This window comes from Neoarius graeffei, chromosome 3 (genome assembly GCF_027579695.1).
Source record: "Neoarius graeffei isolate fNeoGra1 chromosome 3, fNeoGra1.pri, whole genome shotgun sequence".
NCBI lineage: Eukaryota > Metazoa > Chordata > Actinopteri > Siluriformes > Ariidae > Neoarius > Neoarius graeffei.
The window spans coordinates 21,128,123-21,147,956 of NC_083571.1; the positions used below are offsets into that span (position 1 = coordinate 21,128,123).

General features: G+C 42.9%; 1 protein-coding gene across 1 annotated transcript in view; it reads right to left on the reverse strand.

Annotated features, from left to right (window-relative positions):
- LOC132882507 (collagen alpha-1(XIX) chain) overlaps positions 1–19,834 on the reverse strand; it is a 740,050-nt gene that overhangs the window by 585,002 nt on the left and 135,214 nt on the right. Inside the window, exons 9-10 of the mRNA XM_060915622.1 lie at positions 18,277–18,402; positions 17,884–17,946 (exon numbers count right to left, since the gene is read on the reverse strand). Of these exons, the coding sequence (XP_060771605.1) occupies positions 17,884–17,946; positions 18,277–18,402 (189 nt within the window). The remainder of the gene's footprint in view (positions 1–17,883; positions 17,947–18,276; positions 18,403–19,834) is intronic.

Here is a 19,834-nt window from a genome sequence, read left to right on the forward strand (position 1 = left end):
CGTGCCACAAATGCCAATTAGTAAATCCCGCAGCCACTCCAAAAGCGTCTTTGTGCCCCAGTGTTGTTTTTGGCAGCCATTTTTGATTTAGTTTTAGTCTTAGTCTTTTGGACGAAATGCTTACTAGTTTTAGTCAAATTTTAGTCAATTCCATCCTTGATAGTTTTGGTCTAGTTTTAGTCGACGAAAACTAAAAGGGTTTTAGTCCAGTTTTAGTCATTCATTTTCGTCGAAAAAATAATTACTTTAAAACATTAAATTAGGCCAATACAGAGATAGGAAATTGTAATTGAGGTTGACAGGTTGTGCATGCTCTCTACATAAACGCTGTCTAGTGTGTATGCTCTCTACATAAACGCTGTCTAGTGCGCATGCTCTCTACATAAACGCTGTCTAGTGCGCATGCTCTCTACATAAACGCTGTCTAGTGCGCATACTCTCTACATAAACTCTGTCTAGTGCGCATGCTCTCTACATAAACGCTGTCTAGTGTGCATGCTCTCTACATAAACGCTGTCTAGTGTGCATGCTCTCTACATAAACGCTGTCGTGTGCATACTCTCTACATAAACTCTGTCTAGTGTGCATACTCTCTACATAAACGCTGTCTAGTGTGCATGCTCTCTACATGAACGCTGTCTAATGTGTATGCTCTCTACATAAATGCTGTCTGGTGTGCATGCTCGCTACATAAACGCTGTCTAGTGTGCATGCTCTCTACATAAACGCTGTCTAGTGTGCATGCTCTCTACATAAACGCTGTCTAGTGTGCATACTCTCTACATAAACGCTGTCTAGTGTGTATGCTCTCTACATAAACGCTGTCTAGTGTGTATGCTCTCTACTAGGGCTGCATACCGGTACTGTGTACCGGTACTGTACTGTGAAAATCGATTCGGTACAGGTCCAAAATACCGGATCATGAAGTACCGGTACTGTACCGATATAAATTTACACCAAGTATCTGCTTATTTTGTGACTGAAGATGCGTAAATCCTACCACAAAGACGAAAATTTAGCACTGGAAAAGACGTAAAATGCCGCGCTGAAACTTGACATCAGAGCCATCTTTGATTTGAGATCCTCTCGCCACAGTCTCACGAGACATTGAGAGAGCTTGGCTGATCCAGCGTTCTGATTGGTCAAAAAGACTCAAAATCAGGTCAGCCATTTTTCCTTTGCTGGCATTGGCAGTCTTTGCTGCTTTGTGTAATTTTGCCGCGTAAGTTAAAGGCCGCGGATTGCGCGTAGTCTGTAGTACTCTAGTGTAGTCACTTCTCGCTGTGAGACAACTTATGACTTTTTGTCTCAAGTTAACTAAGTGTGAAACTGAGAGGGTGACTGCGAAGTGAGGTAGGAAACCTAGTTATGTTTGGTTTTCTTTGAATAAAGATACTGACAAGTTGTCAACAGTTTATTAATGTTTCTGTCATTATTAAAGAAGTTCAGAAGAATTTGTCAAATTGTACAGGTACAGGTCCGGACCTGTACCTAAACCTCTGTACCGATACCTGTACCTGATGTTACGTTTAGGTATGCAGCCCTACTCTCTACATAAACGCTGTCTAGTGTGTACTGTATGCTCTCTACATAAACGCTGTCTAGTGTGTATGCTCTCTACATAAACGCTGTCTAGTGTGCATGCTCTCTACATAAACGCTGTCTAGTGTGCATGCTCTCTACATAAACGCTGTCTAGTGTGTATGCACTCTACATAAATGCTGTCTAGTGTGCATGCTCTCTACATAAACGCTGTCTAGTGTGTATGCTCTCTACATAAACGCTGTCTAGTGCGCATGCTCTCTACATAAACGCTGTCTAGTGTGCATACTCTCTACATAAACGCTGTCTAGTGCAGACACCCCAAGTCTCCCGGAAGTTCCGGGAGTCTCCCGCATATTGATAGTGGCTCCCTGATGCCCGCAAATTGGATAATATCTCCCGGAATCTAGAGCAAGCGAGCAAGAGCGTGCACGCGAAACATTAATGTCTGCATCGTGCATATGACGGAGTGCGCGAGGGAGCGTGAGAGAGACTGCGTGTGTGCCTGTTCATGTAGAGCATGCTAGACAAAGGGCATCCTGATTGGTTTACAGACATCCAAACTCATTTCAGGGAGGTGTCGTGACACCCCCCTCGCTGATGGGGAAAAAAGTCATGCGTCACGACACCTCCCTGAAATGAGTTTCTGCAGGTTGGGATGTCTGCTAGTGTGTATACTCAATTGTTCACAGACTCGTGTTTCTGCCTCCATTTAACATGTCGCAATGCGTGGATAGAGCACAAACATGTCATGATGAACACACAACTAGAAGATGACCACCCTGTCCGTTAATGTAAATATGATGACTAAATGTGCTGCTAATGTTAGAGTAGCCAGGTGTGCTGCTGCTCATTTAGACATATTAAGACACAGCAACAGGTCTGAAAAGCTACATTTCCCCCCATATGTTTCACAGTAACTCAAATATGGGTCAATATATGACAAAGCATTCAGTTACTGTCCCACCAAAAATCCCTGCAGGACAAGTTTTACTCATGACATGTTAATTGAATTTAAGTTAGCTTAACCAAGCCAACTTTAGCATGAAGCTAGCGGTCCCATTCATTTTCGCCAGGTCACGGTGTTTTGGAAAACTTCATAGGAAATTCATCACAGCCTGATTGTTGAGTGACATTAACCAAAGCTAGCAAACGTATGAATGATCTGTTAACAGGACTTCTTGTAACGTTAACTTACCATCGCAGAAATAGCAGCATGGTGAGCCTTTAGATGTCTCTTGAGGTTGGTCGTATTCTTGCCACGTAGTTTATAGCCACAGCGTGTACCTCTGTCTCCCACTACAAGGCATTCCGTTTTATTTTCTGGTGGATTATGTGTAAAGTATGTCCATAAATCATCGTGTCTTTTCTGCCCACCAAGCCCTTGTGCTGGCATTGCCGCTGCCCCGGTGTGCACTGTGCCCGGACATGCCTGGTGGTGGGCGTGGCCAAACAAGGACAGGATACAGTGCATTGCTGATATTTTCAGCATTTGGCAGACAGGTTGCACGCGCTAGGTCACGGTGTTTTGGAAAACTTCATAGGAAATTAATCACAGCCCGACTGTTGAGTGACATTAACCAAAGCTAGCAAACGTACGAATGATCTGTTAACAGGACTTCTTGTAACGTTAACTTACCGTCGCAGAAATAGCAGCATGGTGAGCCTTTAGATGCCTCTTATTCTTGCCACGTAGTTTATAGCCACAGCATGTACCTCTGTCTCCCACTACAAGGCATTCCGTTTTATTTTCTAGTGGATTATGTGTAAAGTATGTCCATAAATCATCGCGTCTTTTCCGCCCACCAAGCCCTTGTGCTGGCGTTGCCGCTGCCCCGGTGTGCACTGTGCCCGGACATGCCTGGTGGTGGGTGTGGCCAAACAAGGACAGGATGCAGTGCATTGCTGATATTTTCAGCATTTGGCAGACAGATTGCACGTGCCATTGGAGGAAACGCCATGCATTTTGATAGTTCGATAGCCAACCCACTAACATTTTCGTCTTGTCTCGTCAATGAAAACAACAGATACGTCTCATCATATTTTCGTGATCAAAGAGTTATGTTTAGCTCGTCACTGTCTCGTTTAAGTCATGAAAAAAAGGTGCGTTAATGAAATCATTTCGTCATCGTCATTGTTAATGAAAACAACACTGTTGTGCCCCCTCCCTCTAATCAAGACCCCCTTTGAGAGAAATGGCATGGATATTGTTGGGCCATTAGATCAGTCAGCACAGGGATATCATGTCAATATATTCTGGACCTGCATGCAAAGCTCCACACCCTCAAGCACCTTACCCAGGAGAATTTGCAGCAGACACAAGAATGTCAAACCTGGCTGTATGACAGGGGCGCATGCCTTAGGGAGTTCATGTCGGGAGACAAAGTACTCGTATTACTGCCCACGTTGAGCTCCAAATTAGTTGCCAAGTGGCAAGGGCCCTTCGAGGTCACATCGCGAATTGGGGACATAGACTATGAGGATAGGGATGGGGCACTACAAATACACCACCTCAACCTGTTAAAATACTGGAATGAGGGGGTCCCTGTGGCTTTGGTGTCAGTAGTTCCAGAGAGGGCGGAGCTGGGGCCGGGGGTAAAAACAACAAAGGCAACCATTCAAGCTGCTCCGGTCCCTTGTCGAGACCACGTCTCACTGGCCCAACTCACAGCGGTTACCAAGTTGCAAGAGGAGTTTTCTGACATGTTCTCGTCCCTTCCCAGCTGCACCCACCTCATAGAACACCACATTAAGATGCTCCCAGGCATGGTGGTGCATAGCTGCCCCTACTGCTTGCCTGAACACAAAAAAAGGTGGTTCAGGGCGAACTCAAGGCCATGCTCAAAATGGGTATAATTGAGGAGTCACACAGTGACTGGAGTCGCCCCGTGGTCCTGGTCCCCAAGGCAGACAGGTCGGTCTGGTTCTGTGTGGACTACAGAAAAGTCAATGTGGTGTCTAAATTCAATGCATACCCAATGCCTCACATTGAGTTGCTCAATCAGTTAGATGCTGCTTGCTTTTACTCAATACTGGATTTAACAAAAGGGTATTGGCAGATCCCCTTGGCTCCTCTATCCTGAGAAAAAATGGCTTTTTCCACACTGTTTGGGTTACACCAGTTTGTCACACTTCCTTTTGGGTTATTTGAGGCGCCCGCTACGTTCCAGCGGCTCATGGATAAGTCAAGTCAACTTTATTGTCAAATATGATATACGTGCTCGACATACAGCACAGATGAAATTTCAGTCCTCTCTGACCCATGGTGCAAACAGGCAATGCAATAAATAAAAGTAGAATAATTGAAATAAACTAAACACACATACATTTTATATATATATATATATATATATATATATATATATATATATATATATATACACACACACACACACACACACACACACACACACACGAGCCTCTGTCCCCATCCGCCTCTGCAGCCACATACCTTGACAACATTATTGTGTATAGTAATGATTGGCTGTGGCTCCTTGAGCACCTTAGGGCCATCCTAGAGTTGCTGAGGCGTGCGGGTCTCACAGCTAACCCAAAAAAGTTCGAGACTGGGCAGGTGGAAGTATGGTATATGGCTTTCCACTTAGGTCATGGGCAGGTGCGTCCCCAAATTGACAAGACAGCAGCAACTGTGGCCTCCCCAAGGTCCAAGACCAAAAGGGGGGTGAGACAGTTCCTGGGGCTGGCTGGCTACTATCGTAGGTTCATACCTAATTATTCAGACATCACCAGCCGATTGGCTGATCTCACTAAAAAGGGAGCACCAGATCCGGTCCAGTGGACGGAGCAGTGCCAACAGGTTTTCACCAGGGTAAAAGCTGCACTGTGTGGGGGGCCACTCTTACACTCCCCTGACTTCTCTCTCCCCTTTATTTTGCAGATGGATGTATTTGATAGAGGGCTGAGGGCCGTTTTGTCCCAGGAGGTGGAGGGTGAAGAATATCCCGTGCTGTATGTCCGCCACAAGCTCTCAATATGTAAGTACAGCACTATTGAAAGAGTGCCTGACTATTAAGTGGGTGGTCCTCACCCTCCGATACTACCTGCTGGGGTGCCCTTTCACCCTCAGTTCAGAGCCCCTGCACCCCTCCAGGGGCTTCACCAAATGAAAGATGCCAATGCGCGGATCACCCGTTGGTATCTCGCCCTCCAGCCATTTAAATTCAAGGTGGTCCACAGGCCAGGGGCGCAGATTATGGTGGCAGACTTCCTGTCCCATCGGGGGGGAAGTCTGCTATAGGCCGGATGGCTCCCTGGCCTGAGTCAGGAGGTGGGGGTATGTGGCAGCAGGGGCGTGGCCAAGTGTCAATTTGTGAATGGAGGGCAGGGTCAAGGAAGGTGAGTGGCAGTCAATGCACCTGTTGTCAATTAGTGTGTGTGTTTATTTGTTGCAGTGACGGCAGATAGTGCAAAAGGAAGGAGCGAAGAAAAGAGAACTCTCCCAACCAGAAAGTGTGTGTGTGTGTGTTTGACTGAGTAGTGAGTGAAATATATGAAGTCGAAAAGCTATTGCTGTAAAAATAAGAGTCTGTGACCATCATCACCCACCTGCTGTGCTTCAGTACTCCACCCACATTAGGGCTTACGACACCAGGTATTGACATCAATGTTAAGGTCCTTCAATGATTTGAGACAGTCTTTGAACCCTCCAACTGAGTGCTTGCCCCTGCTGGCTCAGCATAGAGCAGTTGCTTTGGGATGCTGTGGTCAGGCATGCAGCTTACATGCCCAGCCCATCTCACCTGCACCTTTTGCAAGAGAGTGAAGAGGCTTGGGATGCTGGCCTGCTGGAGCACTTCAGTATCTGGGATATTTTTTGATTGTCAAGAGGAAGATGAGAAACACCTAACCAAAAATACAGACGAACCGAAAACCACTATCAAAGCAACCTGGGCTTCAGTAACACCTCAGCAGCACTACAAGCTGATTACCTAATTGCCATACCGCACTGATGCAGTAATTTGTGGTAAAGGAGCCCCAACCAAGTATTGAATGTATAAATGAACATAATTTTCAGAAGTTGGACATTTCTGTATTGTATGTCTTTTTTTTTTTGATCTTAGGAAATATTCTAATATATTGAGATACTGGATTTCTGATTTCCATGAGCTATAAGCCATAATCATCAAAATTAAAACAAAAAAAAAGACTTGAAAATGTCCCTTTACATGTAGTGAATATAAATATATAAAAGTTTACCTTTTTGAATTAAATTACAAAAAAAAAACTTTTTCACAATATTAAGTGTTTGAGATGCACTAGTATATATGGGGAATAGCTTCTGCGATCCCTTGTAATAATAATAATAATAATAATAATAATAATAAAAAGAACAACTTTATTCATCACATTTACACTTGTGAAATTCCTCTCTGCATTTAACCAATTTGAAGCAGTGAACACACACACACAAGTGAGCAATGAGCGCGCACACACATTCCCAGAGCAGTGGGCAGGCATGCTAACAGCGCCCAGGGAGCAGTTGGGGGAGTAGATGCCTCACTCAAGGGCACCTCAGCCTAAGGTTGCCCCATGATAACCTATCTTTAAACTGTGGGGGAAAGCAGAGCACCCAGAGGAAACCCATGCAGACATGGGGATAATAATGTAGGTACAACACACAGTCCCTTTAAGAAACTACATTTCCCATCAGCCAACTTCCGCGTTGACCTACGTGACGCCTGGGCGGGATCACCTACGTCACTTCCTCCATGATTCCATAAGAGACTAAGGCACGCTACTCTCTTTCTCTTTGGTGCTGTGAATATCGTCGCAAGCGGCGCGTTCTACAGAGATAAAGAGGCCGCTCACCAGAGCATCCAAGATACAGACGTCTTTTCTCCCGAGAAAAACGAATCATCACAGTTTTTGTTCACCCTTGGCCACGGTAGAACTACTTAAATCGTGCTATCTCTCTCTCTCGGTTGAGCTACAGCCGGTTTTTGTTTGTCTATCAGTAACGTTACCAAACTGCCGCCCAAAGCAGTTTGAATTAAAAGTTAGAAGCGACCGGAATTCCTTCTAATTAAAAGCACTGTGCACATCATTTGATCAGAGACTTCTCCTCCACGAACTACGAAGTGTTCGGACCAAGAATTCTCTGCGTTTCCATGGAATCGACTTCACAACGGTGAAACTCCAAAAGTCTCAGAACATCATCTCATAATCTCGCGTAGAGACGAGATACTGAAGTAAGACTAGCATTTTTGGGCAAAAAGACTAGTCTTAGGAATTAGTTTTATTAAGTAGTGTGAATTTAAATTCAGGAACGGTTTAATAACACTGTAGACACGCAGCGTGTTGAATTGATGATTGTTCTATTTATGCTGATCTCTCAGTTGTTTTAGTAGATAGGCTGTTGCATGCTTTCTTCTATTCCTTCCTAACACTCTTAATTTCATTCTTACACATATTTTGACCTCATCAAGATTTCAGTGGATTTAGTAGTGTTATAAGCTAGTGGAGTTAGCTACCAAGGCTAATCTTTGTCTCCACACGTGGCCACAGGCCTCACAAACACAACTTAATTAGCAACACAGAGCTAATTCCTTTGTCTCCACCATGTGGGTTAGCTACCGGCTAATCCTTTGTTCTCCTCAAATCCCACCCCGACACATGGCTAATTCTTTTGTTTCGTTAGCAAGCTAGGCTAACCTTTTGTTTAGGCCACAAGGCCTACACCACGTGGACACACACAAACATACCTAGCTAGCATCCCACGCTAGCCTTTTTCTTAGGCCATAAGGCCTCTCACACACACACAAACAGACACATACCATATCACATTTGTATATAATGATTCCAACTGCTATTATTCATTGAAACTGTGTGTGCTTATTTGTTGTCCCGATATTTTTGAAGTCGCCCAATCTCAAAAGAATTCCAAGGTGCATATGAGTTATGTAATATGGTAAGTGATCATAATACTTTGGAATATACCATAATTTAGCTGTTTGGTAATTTATTATTAAGCACCAAAATTAATGGTATTAATTAATAAGACTGATTCAATGAGACTGATTTAATGATTCAATGAGACTGATTTAATGAGATTAATTAATGAGACTGATTTAATGATTTAATGATACTGATTTAATGAGATTGATCACTTAATTACCAATTGCACCTACAATAATAATCTCTCATCTCATCTTATCTCTAGCCTCTAGCTTCTATTCTACAGGGTCGCAGGCAAGCTGGAGCCTATCCCAGCTGGCTATGGGCGAAAGGCGGGGTACATCCTGGACAAGTCGCCAGGTCATCACAGGGCCGACACATAGACACAAACAACCATTCACACTCGCGTGTTGTCTGTAGGACTCTAAATTGACCTACGGTCAATTTAGGCCCAATCCCAATTCTAATTTCTACCCCTACCCCTCCGCCTTCCCCTTGGCCCTTCCCCTTGAAACTGAGCTACAAGGGATAGGGCTTGAAATTCAACCCTTACGTATTGGGATAGCCCTTCAACGATCGCATACGTCATCGCGTACCTCCGTCAGCGTTTACGTTAGCAAAACGCGACCAAATGCGTCATTGGCTGCGACCAGCCGCTACAGTCAGAGCCAGAACAGAAATCTCTGCTGGCAGGGTGTGATTTGTTAACTAACACCACTGAATGGGATATCTTTGGCGCTTCGTGCACCACATCCGACAGAATGAGGTGTCAGAACACTCATGTAAACAATAAAAGCGAGAATAACAGAACAAAACGTATGCAGTAAAGCAACCGAAAACAATACTCACTCCCAAAGCTTTTTAGCAGCAGCTTGGATTTCAGAAATCGCTGCTCATTCTCAGCTCGAAAGCGAATCAAGCGGCGTGTTTCCTCTGGATAACAACTTAAAACACGTAAATAATGGAGAAAATACATTTATGACAATCTTTCGCCGCGGGAACCGCCATCTTTCTGAAATCCGCATGAAATCTCGCTGAAATCCGCATGGCATTGTGGGAAATCACTCAAACCCCTTCGTTCGGAGTCAGCTCCAGGAAAATCTCCGTTTGGAGGGGTACAGAAGCCCTCCGCCTTCCCCTACCCCTCCGCGTTAACTGGGATTGGGATACCCCTACCCCTTCACGTGAACGCGCAAAATGGAGGGGAAGGGCTAAGGGGTTGGTCCAAGGGGTGAAATGGGATTCGGCCTTAGAGTCACCAGTTAACCCAACCTGCATGTCTTTGGACTGTCGGGGAAACCGGAGCACCCAGAGGAAACCCATGCGGACACGGGGAGAACATGCAAACTCCGCACAGAAAGGCCCTCACCGGCCACGGGGCTCAAACCTGGACCTTCTTGCGGTGAAGCGACAGCACTAACCACTACACCACTGTGCCGCCAATAATAATAATAATAATAATTATTATTATTATTATAATATAGCGCCAGTAGTGGATTGGCCTTAACCTGGATCCACTAATATCGGTTTGGTGCCTGATGCTACACTGGACCCACATTTATAGATTGATCTTAACAGGGATGTATATTGGTGCCCACTGCTTTGTAGGATAGTTATAGTTACAGTCAAAGGCTAGGGGAGTCTACCCTAAACAAATCCCTGCTGCCTTACAGGCCCGGGATGGGAAAAGGCTACAGGAGTTAACCCTCAACAAAACAGTACTCCTATGATTACGATGAACATAAATAATGAAACACAAGCGAACAGCATGAATGGGCGGGCCAAGCTTGCCAGTCAGCTCTCGCCCGGCAGTGGAACTGTGGGGAACCAGGCAGTCCAAGGACATCAACCTGCTACTGGAACATTCTCAAGGAGAAAGTACAGCAGAGAAGACAACAGAGCAATCATGAGGTGCTACTGCAGAAGTAGACCTGATGAGATGGGATATCAAAAGAGAATGTTTGACATGTGGAAAGATCCAGATGGTTTTGATATCAATGAACAGAGAATGGCAGACTAGGTCTGAACTATAATATGCAAGCAATGGTTTACATCAGAGGAGCTTGATAAGATCAGAGACAGTGAGCACCCTTGAGAGGGTAGAACTAGCAGAAGAGGAAGAGGAACAAGATCTACCACTTAATAGAGATGAGGAAATCAACTGAGCTAACCCAGAGATGATGACAGCAGTAACAGAGCTTCAATCTGAAGATGACAGATCTGTGAGGACATTAGTAGAAAAGAGAGAGAGTCTGAAAGATAACCGACTGAAAGTGAGAGCTTTAAGACACATAGAGAGAGCTAAGATCATGGCTGAAGTCAACAGAATGGATAAGCAGTGGTTAAATTGGCTTTTGTAAGGAGGGGGAGCCCTTCACTCACAGTGGTCACTATCTCTCAAAACCATTTTTATTTATCGCACCATCAGTTTAATACATATTTTATCAACTTATGGCCTACTTATTTATATCTCACATCAATGCACATATTGGTAACTTATTAAGCCTACATTTCACCATCAATCTACACTGTAATTTGTAAAACTTATTCACAATATACACCACCAATTCACATATTAGCAATAGTTATTTACATCTCATCAATCTACACTATTATTTGCATTACTTGTTTACATCTCACACTATCAATTAACAATAGTTCTTTACATCTCGCACCATAAATCTACATCAATCAAATCAATTGTTTGCTAAACTTACTTACATGTCACAACATCAAACCACATATCAGCAATAGCCAGTCATTACAATTTAATTTACAACTTTCCAAATAGGACTTAGATCAAGTTTCTCCTGCCTTTCCTGTCTCTGTCTACATGCTCCCGGGGAGACTCCCAGAGTGTCCGGGAGACTAGGGATGTCTGAATCGTTTAATTTTGTTATTTAGTCTAGTCTTAGTACCCCACAGCAACCTCATAACTTTGGCTGACCAAAGCAACATTGGATTGGGAGTCGAGCGCGCTAGCCAATGGAAAAGTCCAGGCTGCCAGTTCTCACTATCACGAGGGAGGTTTGCTAACGTTCCATGCGTTCCGTTCATAGGTTCCATAACGTTCCATATTGAGGTATTTCACTCACGTGACCAAGTCATGTGATGCTGCCATTTTGGACGGCACGGCTCGAATCAGTTTGAATGCGAGGAAGGCGACAAACGAAAAACAAAAGAAAAAGGAGCGAGATGCAGAAAACACCTTCACTATCCAGTGATGTAGGGCATTTACAGGGCGAGCAGAGGGAGAGGCATTTGCAAAAATTGAGGTTAGCAGGCTTAGAGAACGATGTTTACCTGCTTCCACCAGGATTGTTCACTGTACGGAAGTACACGAAGCCCTCGTCTTTACCTGACTTCGGCCCACGTGATCTGTATACCTATGTGGTTAAAACCCCATCGCCATACACAGGTATTGATCTGAAAGTGTATAAGAGTTTGGATGCCTACAAATATTTTGTGTCAGGCTGGGTAACATGCCTACATCAGCGGGTCGTCCCTGGAGCCGGTGGTCGCCATCTGATTACAGCTAAGGTTTGTTCACATTTTCATTTACTTTCGGTCCTCAGGATAAACAAAATGTTATTAAATGTCATTGAAATAACTTCTTAGTCTGTTGAGACATGGCCCGTTATAAATTTGCTGTTACCAGGCAATGACTAAGAACTGTATTATTAGGGTCGGTGTCTGTGTTGTAGCAGTGTATTAGCAACTAGCTGTTAGCACTAGCTAATGTCAACAACATAGTAGCTGGTATGTTACTGTAGCAATGTTTACGTTCAGTCATTTGGATGACTGTTAAAACCTTTCAGTCTCAAGTTTTTCCTTTACTGGATTTACTAGTTTACTGAGCTAGCGCTCTCCGGCCAGGCCGGGAGCCATCGCGCGCTCTCCGTCCTAGCCGCGAGCCATCGCGCGCTCTCCGTCCGAGCCGGGAGCCATCGCGCGCTCTCCGTCCGAGCCGGGAGCCATCGCGCGCTCTCCGTCCGAGCCGGGAGCCATCGCGCGCTCTCCGTCCGAGCCGGGAGCCATCGCGCGCTCTCCGTCCGAGCCGGGAGCCATCGCGCGCTCTCCGTCCGAGCCGGGAGCCATCGCGCGCTCTCCGTCCCAGCCGGGAGCCATCGCGCGCTCTCCGTCCGAGCCGGGAGCCATCGCGCGCTCTCCGGCCGAGCCGGGAGCCATCGCGCGCTCTCCGGCCGAGCCGGGAGCCATCGCGCGCTCTCCGGCCGAGCCGGGAGCCATCGCGCTCGCTCAGTAAACTAGTAAATCCAGTAAAGGAAAAACTTGAGACTGAAAGGTTTTAACAGTCATCCAAATGACTGAACGTAAATATTGCTACAGTAACATACTAGCTACTGTTGTTGACATTAGCTAGCTTGCCGTCCAAAATGGTGGACACCGGGGCGTCACGTGACCCTGTGACGTCAGGTGAAATACCTCAATAGGTTAATGGGCAGCCATTAAATTAGCTAACTCAATTTTCTGATATTTACCTAAAAGCTAAAAACACAGAAAACAGCTACAACTTAGTAAATGAAGATAAAATATGATAGAACTACAGACAAAAAGATCTGAACTTCAGCAAATGGAGGCGTGAATTTTTCGACTAACATCCTATGTCTGTCAGTGTTAGCTAACGTTACTTACGTATGTCATCTGCTGCACTAGTATATTTTGCCTGAGAAAGTTTCTCAACTAAAGACAAAATAAACAAAAGAACCATGACTTACCTCTGTCTACTTTGCTAAGGCATCGTGTTTAGCAGATAGTTACAACTTCATACGACATAAATCCTCATAAAATATAAAGTATGACGGACTGATAGAAAACAGTGGCGCCAATTTCTCAAGCTGAAGTCCATTAACGTTAACATTAAACGTATGATGATGCTGTGTGATGTCACGTATTCTCACACCGCATCTGCATTCAATGATAATTCCAATGAAAATGTTTTTTTAAAAATTGATGGGTGTAATTCACTTTAGCTTATTTTTTTGTTGCCTAAATCATTATTGGCGAACTCTCATATTGATGGTGTTTTTAGAATAGCTGAAAATGAATAAAAGTATTATATTATAAACACTGAAGCAGAGGGAGCTCAGCTCCTGCTGGCTGTATTGCCGAGGCGAGGAGGCGGGGCTCCCGCCCAATTTAATCTCTGTGGACAAGGTACTACCTCATGTAGAGACCAACAACATAACAGAGGTAAATGATACTATCCTGGCATGTGCAATTATGATAACCAAGAAATTGTGCCCAAAAAGAAAAGACACTTGTACTTGTACACTTGACACTTGCAGTTCGGGTGTGGAAGGAACGGTTGCAGAGGAAGCTAGTAGAGATTGAAAAATATCTAAGTAAAGTTGTATAAAGCAGGCAGAGAGCATATGATGATGGAATGAGAAAGTGGCTGGAGAAAAAGTATAAGATCCAGAGCAAGAGATTTGATGTGGTGATTGAAGAGCTCAAACAAGACCTAAAAGTGATGTCAGAAGATCAAAAGGTACTTGGTACAAGCAAAATAGTATACAAAAAATAGAATGTTTGTCAAAAACCAGAAAGCGTTTTATCAGAGCTTACAGAGCAATGATACCAACAAGACACAGATGAAGGGAGATAATAATAATAATAATAATAATAATTAAATGAATAGCCTTAGTTTATTAGCCTTCAAGAGCTCGCAAAAATGCTGAGATGGCCAGGAAAATTTTCAGTTTGACACCCCTGCCTTACATCATAATGGGGACACCAGGAATTTTGGATTACACTTTGGTCAACATGTGTCTTTTCTAAAGGTGCTTTACAAACAACTTTAATAATTACTAAACAATACTAAAATGGTAATATGAGCTGTCTTCTTTAAATTTTTATAACATTTGATGGCATTTATTAATTTAAATTACATATTTATTTAGACTTCATGATGACAATGCTAGTTAAAGACAGGATAACCAAATGATCATACTTATTGAAGTCTCATTCATTATTCAGTGGATAACTTCACTTGGATTTTATAGACTTCAAGGTAAAACCTAAAAAAAAATGCCTTTAATGCTCATAGTGATGATCCTTTCAACACATTCTGGTGTCACCCAGAAGAGGATGAATTCCCTTGTAGTTTATCCTTGCCACTCTTCTGTGTTGTTCAGTAAGGGTCTAAATCCATCCATCCATTATCTGTAACCACTCATCCTGTGCAGGGTCAGGTTGGAACCTATCCCAGCTGACTATGGCTGAGAGGCAAGACAAGTCACCAGATCATTGCAGGGCTGACACATATGGCCCTTTTCCACTACCCTTTTTCAGCTCACTTCAGCTCGCTTCAGCTCACTTCAGCCCGACACGGCTCGCGTTTCGACTACCTTAGAGCAGCACGACTCAGCTCGCTTCAGCCCTGCTTAGCACCCAAAACTCGCACGGTTTTGGAGTAGGGCTGAAGCGAGCCAAACCGAGCCGAGTGAGGCTAGGGGCGTGAGCAGACACTCCCCTGTGCACTGATTGGTGAGGAGGAGTGTCCTCACATGCCCACACACGCCCCGCGAGCACACTGGGATCTGTAAACACCGTAAACCCGGAAGAAGAATAATTACGAATTACGAGAATTTCTGAAGCCTTATGCGCCTCGCCTCATCCATACACTCTTGCCAGTATCTGTTGGCGTTGTCGTTGACAACAAGCCACAGCACCAAGACCAGCAACACTAATGACTCCATGTTTATTGTTTACTATCCGGGTCGTGAGACTACCACTTAAAAGATCACTGATGTCACTGTTTGCGCCACCTAACGACATCACATGACGTCCACCCACTTTCGCTAACTCCACCCAATGTGTCCACCCACTTCCAGCCAGCACGATTCAGCGCGGTTGTAGTCGAAATGCAACTCCAACAGCCCCACTCAGCTCGACTCAGCACGGCACGGCTCAGCCCAACTCAGCCGCGTTGGTAGTGGAAAAGCGGCAATAGAGACAAACAACCATTCACACTCACATTCACACCTATGGTCAATTTAGAGCCACCAATTAGCCTAACCTGCATGTCTTTGAACAGTGGGGGAAACCAGAGCACCCGGAGGAAACCCACACAGACATGGGGAGAACATGCAAACTCCACACAGAAAGGCCCCCGTCAGCCGCTGGGCTCGAACCCAGAACCTTCTTGCTGTGAGGCGACAGTGCTAACGACTACACCACCATGCTGCCGGGTCTAAATCTACAATCCCAAATCAGAAAAAGTTGGGACAGTATGGGAAATGCAAGTAAAAAAGAAAGCAGTGATTTTCTAAATTTATTTCAACTTGTATTTCAGACTGTTATCAGCAACAAGTCCAAAACCCAGGGTATGTCATGGTTTGGGGTCAATGCCCTTGGCAAAGGTATCTTACACTTTTGTGATGATAGCATTAACACAGAAAAGTACATTGAAATTTTGGAGCAACATATGCTGCCTTCAAGACGACATCTTTTCCAGGGATATTTCAACAAAACAATGCAAAACCATATTCTGCACACATTACAAACACATTAATCCCCTCTGGCCCCAATACAGAATTTGTGGCAAATTTTTAAATGAAACATATGACAACAATGACCACATACTGTTGCACAGTTTAAAACCTGTTTGCAGGAAGAATGGGGCAAAATAACACCTGAAATGCTTCTTCACTTGGTGTCTTTAGTCCCTAAACACAGAGATGCCAACCCTCCCAATTTTGCCAGGAGGCTACCGGAAAATCAGTACAACTCCCAACCTTATGGGCACCTAAGAAATCCTCCTGGTATCACAATAATAATGTACCCTTTATTCTCTGCACACATCTCTGTATGCTCTCTTTCCATACACACATGTAAAGTGTGTGCGCGCACACACACACACACACACACACACACACACGAGATGCTTCCAAGAGTGTGTACTACGTAAACTCACTGTGACTGAACTCCATAGCGGGCGCGCGCGCGCACACACACACACACACACACACACACACACACACACACACAGAGCTATACTATAGTAGACACTTCATAAAAAACATACCATACTCACCTCAGTCACAGACATCCATGTGCCCTTACTTGTTGTATAATACACAATGTGCAGGGAAGCAAGTGCAAAATTTATGTTTGCGAAAATAGTGAGTACCTTTGGAAAAGGCCATGGACATTTTTTTGTTTGTTTGTTTTTGTTCATTTGCAAATACTAGCATGATACAGTACCAAACATTCAGTGTTGTCAGGAAGAACAAAACAGACTTCCAACCCAACTTGAGTGTGAACACCTTGGAGTTAATTTTGATTGAGAAATTCTCATGAAAAGAGTTCTGTTATCAAAGAGACTACCCATCCAGCAAAATAAGGAAATCAAAGCAAGCAACATGCAAGGCTTTAAACAGGGGCAAAATAGAGGAGAAAAATGAGGGACAAACAAGTGCTACAATGTCATCGTCAGTGAGGTAAGATTCGATTATAACCTGACAAAAGTTAATTTCTTTATTTTGATAAACTGTAGATTACCAAAAGTTTTTATAACATATCTGTTATACAAAATTGTTATGCTTAATTTTTGAAGTAGAAGTGCACAGATGGATGATAATTGTAGTGAAATGCCTCTTTGAAGGAGAATATACAATACTTGTAAAATAACATTTTGACCAGTTTGAAGTGCTTGTGTTGAATTTTGTGACTAATAACTTTATAAACTAAAATCCATACAAAATTTAATTTATTCATTCAGTAAATTTATAATTCTACTGTAGCACTGTACATGAGAAAATGACACCAAAGGGTGGAAAAATAGGGTGAAAATTTTGCTGTTAACTTTTCAAAAATTATGTGGAAAATGATCCAAAATAAAGCTTAAATTGCACCACACAGTATCTAAAACCTCAGAGCTTCTAGGGCCCTTAAGCGGGCCCTGAACCCCAGCTGTAAGGGAATTCGCACTTCGTGCTCGTGATGTTTGCACATCAGGTGCTTTCTTTAATAAATCCTCCCTGGTTCCACTTTTCCAAAGTTGGCATCTCTGTAAACATCTTTGAAGTGTTGAGAAGAAATGGCAACATTACAAAGTGGTAAATGCTTTACCATCCCAACCTTTTTCAAAATGTGTTGCAAGAATCAAAATTGTTTTTTTTTTTATTTTGAAAAAGCATTACAATTCAAGAAGTAAACATCAAATAATGTGCAGTTGTAATGTTTTGAGTGCAATATGGGTCATATATGATTTTATAAATCATTGTTTTCAGTTTTAATTTCAGTTTCAACAAGTCTTCCCAGCTTTTTTTGATTTGGGGTTGTATATCTGTGTCTGGATTTCTGTAAAGCTGCTTGGTCACATTGTCCATTGTTAAAATAGATATGTAAATAAAATTGAATTGAACAGAAATTTGTTATTGCAATAATACAGTACGTTTATACCTTCTCTCCTTTATCTCCTTTTGCTCCAGGATGTCCAGCCACACCTTGATGACCAGCCTCTCCCTTCACAAATCCAAAAGTTAAACAAAATAAATATTACAAATATAACAAAGTAAACATTTTTGTCACACAACTATTATTAGTGGTAAGTCTTTTAAACCATATTCAAAGATTAGTGAAATTTTACCAGTGATGTCTATGTCTTTCAACAAACAGACCCTCATTTATACCAAATTACTGCTAAAATGTTTCTCCTCCTACATCTGGTTGTTATACAGGAAATGGGGGTTAATATTTATTTTGCATGTTGCATTAGTTTTTAGCTATAAGAGACGTCTAACGTGTCTAACTGCCAGCACCTGAGGCAGTTAAAATAATGACAGTTAAATTTACCTTTTCTGCCCGGCACTGGCATTGATTAGCTGGCTGCTGGGTTGGTGTGGACAGCATTTGGAGGTGGTAACCTGTGAGCAATGGGGAAGCTGTAGGAGCATCAGTTCCTCTAACACCACACTGGCTCTACAGAAGAAACAGATAATCTGATTATTCTTGAAACTCAAAACTTACCTTACCTCTGAGCTTATCTCTGAATTTGAAATCAAACTACACTTGATTTGTTGTATCACTCCACTGATACTGTTTTACTGATACTGTTTGCATCACTTGGATTTGCCGATATTGGGCTTCATTTATGAATTTCTTATTCTTTCTCTGAAGTTATGTGTAAATGTTTGCATAAGCCAAAAACAAACAAAAATTTGTCTGCTGGATTTGCAGGTAAGTTTTCAGAATCACTGATTTTGTTCACATTTATGTGCGTGTACTGAACTCATGTAAAGCGCAAAGCACTTTACATGACACCCACTTTACATGTGGGTGTCACTCATTTAGTGACACCCACAAAAATGGGGGCAGACATGGTAGTGCAGTGGTTAGCACTGTTGCCTCACAGCAAGAAGGTTCTGAGGTCAAACCGTGCAGTTGACTGGGGTCTTTCCATGGAGAGTTTGCATGTTCTCCTTGTGCCTGTGTGGGTTTTCTCCAGGTGCTCCAGTTTCTTCTCACAATCCAAAGGCATGCAAATTAGGTCAACTCTAAATTGCCCATGAGTTTGAATGGGTTTTTTTTTTTTTGTTTCTGTGATGGGTAAAGGAAGCATTCCATATTTCCTACTTAGCAATCATAATTTGGATAGGCATCAAGCTAATGGTAAATATTGGTTATTTAAATAATATTATACTTCTGATTAATTCATTATTAATCTACTTAGTATCTGTCATGAATATGACCAGCAAAGTTACAGAGATGCATAAGAAAATGATATATTCAGGCAAAAGTTGCTTTAGGTGCTTTAAAATAAAAACTGAATTTTCACAGTTTTAGCTAAGTAATAAAAGTTATGTTTCACATGAAAGCATAACATTATTTCATTTCATCAGTTAAATATATATATTTTTTACTTTGTAATACTTGAGTACCTGCAAAAGTAGCAAGTTTTTAACGTGAGTACATTTTTGGCTTAATACTCTCAGTACAAAATGCTAAGGCTTTGATGCACATTATCTATACAGTTGCTTAAACATAATTTCTCAGTAATTTTTCCATCTCTGATTAATTCTGATTCTTTGATCCAATTTCCATGGCATATACAGTCTCCCCCCAAAAGTATTGGAATGGCATGGCCAATCCTTTTTGTTTTTGCTATACACGGAAGACATTTGGGTTTGAGATCAAAATATGAATATAAGACAATAGATAAGAATTTCATTTCCTGATATTTACATTTTGATGTGTTAAAGGAGTGTCTGGCCAGTGGGCAGCCCTCAACCTCTGGTACTATCTGCTGGGGTGCCCTTTCACCCTCTGCTAAGATCATGCCCCGCTCCATTGGCTCCATTTGTTCCATTTGAAAGGCTGGAGGGCTAAATACCAATGTGTGATCTGGCATGTG